Raw genomic sequence first — 1,676 nt, 5'->3', positions numbered from 1 at the left:
GGAGTGAGCCAGTTGCTGTGCTGGGGCTCACTGGGACCGTTTGCTAATCCTTCTCACCACTCCGCTGCATTTTTTTTTCAACATGAAGATTTTGTAAGAGGAAACACCTATGAGCAGTTCTCCACATTGCCCTCGCATTTCTGCAGCAGAGCTGCATCTGTGCAGAGCATAACCAAGGGCTTACCCACAGCTACCTTGATAAGCATGCAGCAATGCTAGACCTTGATGCCCCGTCATAGTCAGCGTCTCTCTCAGCTCTTGGGTGTATGTTGTGGCTTGAGCACCTGCACGGGCCGTGGATGACATGGGAAGACAGTGAGATTTACGTTGCATTTTTTGTTTCTATTTTCAGAGCCTGGTTTGCGAGCCACTCTCCCAAATTAATATGCGAGGCTTGCTGGAGCTGGGGATACCCACCTCCTGCCCAGAGGAGTGCTTGGAGGAACGTGGCTTGATCTCCCTCTTGTGGAAAATTATCGGAACTAAATTCTTGTGATACTGAAGAAGAAAAGTCCAGCATCAGCGAACAAATGATGGCAGCAGTTACCGTGCCACCTGGTGCTCTTTTCGGCCCTCAAGGAAATGAAGAGATGGACTCTCTGATCGTACTGCATTATAATTACACAGGAAAGCTTATGTTAAGGGAAAAGGCAACTGATAATGTAGACCTGCCCACTATTGCATTTCTGATCCTATGTAGTTTCATAGTCCTGGAAAACTTGATGGTGTTGATTGCCATATGGAAAAACAATAAATTTCACAATCGCATGTACTTTTTTATTGGCAATCTAGCTCTCTGTGATCTTTTAGCTGGGATTGTTTACAAAGTAAACATTCTTATGTCTGGGAAGAAAACTCTGAGCTTGTCCTCCACAATCTGGTTCGTTAGGGAAGGCAGTATGTTTGTTGCCTTGGGAGCCTCCACTTTCAGCTTACTAGCAATAGCTATTGAGCGGCATTTGACCATGATTAAAATGAGGCCTTACGATGCGAATAAAAAATACAGAGTATTCCTTCTCATTGGTACATGCTGGCTTATTTCGATTTCCTTGGGTGCCTTACCCATCCTCGGCTGGAACTGTATAAACAACTTACCAGATTGCTCAACAATTTTGCCTCTATACTCCAAGAAGTATGTTGTGTTCTGCATTAGTATTTTCATAGCCATTTTGGTTGCCATTGTCATCCTTTATGCCCGTATCTACATCCTGGTAAAGTCCAGTAGTCGTAATGTCACTAACCACAATAACTCCGAGCGGTCCATGGCACTCCTTAGGACTGTCGTGATCGTTGTTAGTGTCTTCATTGCGTGTTGGTCTCCGCTGTTCATCCTGTTCCTCATCGACGTGGCCTGCAGAGTCAAGGAGTGCGCTATCTTGTACAAAGCCAACTGGTTTATTGCTCTGGCAGTCATCAATTCTGCAATGAACCCCATCATCTACACTCTGGCCAGTAAGGAAATGCGTCGGGCTTTCTTTCGCCTTGTTTGTGGCTGCCTGGTGAAATCCAAGGTGGCCAGATCTTTGCCTATTCAGCCCACGCCAGATCACAGTCGAAGTAAATCCAGCAGCAGCAATACCCAGAAGCCAAAGGAAGATTTCCCACCGATGAATGTTCCCTCGTGTATCGCTGAGAAAAAAGAATCTTCATTTCAGAACGGAAACTTCTGTAAGTAA

General features: G+C 45.5%; 1 protein-coding gene across 1 annotated transcript; it reads left to right on the top strand.

Annotated features, from left to right (window-relative positions):
- Positions 1-530: 530 nt before the first annotated feature.
- S1PR3 (sphingosine-1-phosphate receptor 3) lies at positions 531-1,676 on the top strand. The gene has a single exon (XM_068423570.1). The coding sequence runs from the start codon at positions 531-533 to the stop codon at positions 1,674-1,676; it is 1,146 nt and encodes a 381-aa protein (XP_068279671.1).

Source organism: Nyctibius grandis, chromosome Z, assembly GCF_013368605.1.
Source record: "Nyctibius grandis isolate bNycGra1 chromosome Z, bNycGra1.pri, whole genome shotgun sequence".
NCBI lineage: Eukaryota > Metazoa > Chordata > Aves > Nyctibiiformes > Nyctibiidae > Nyctibius > Nyctibius grandis.
Note: the sequence above shows the minus strand (reverse complement) of the source record. Positions and strands in the feature narration are given on the sequence as shown.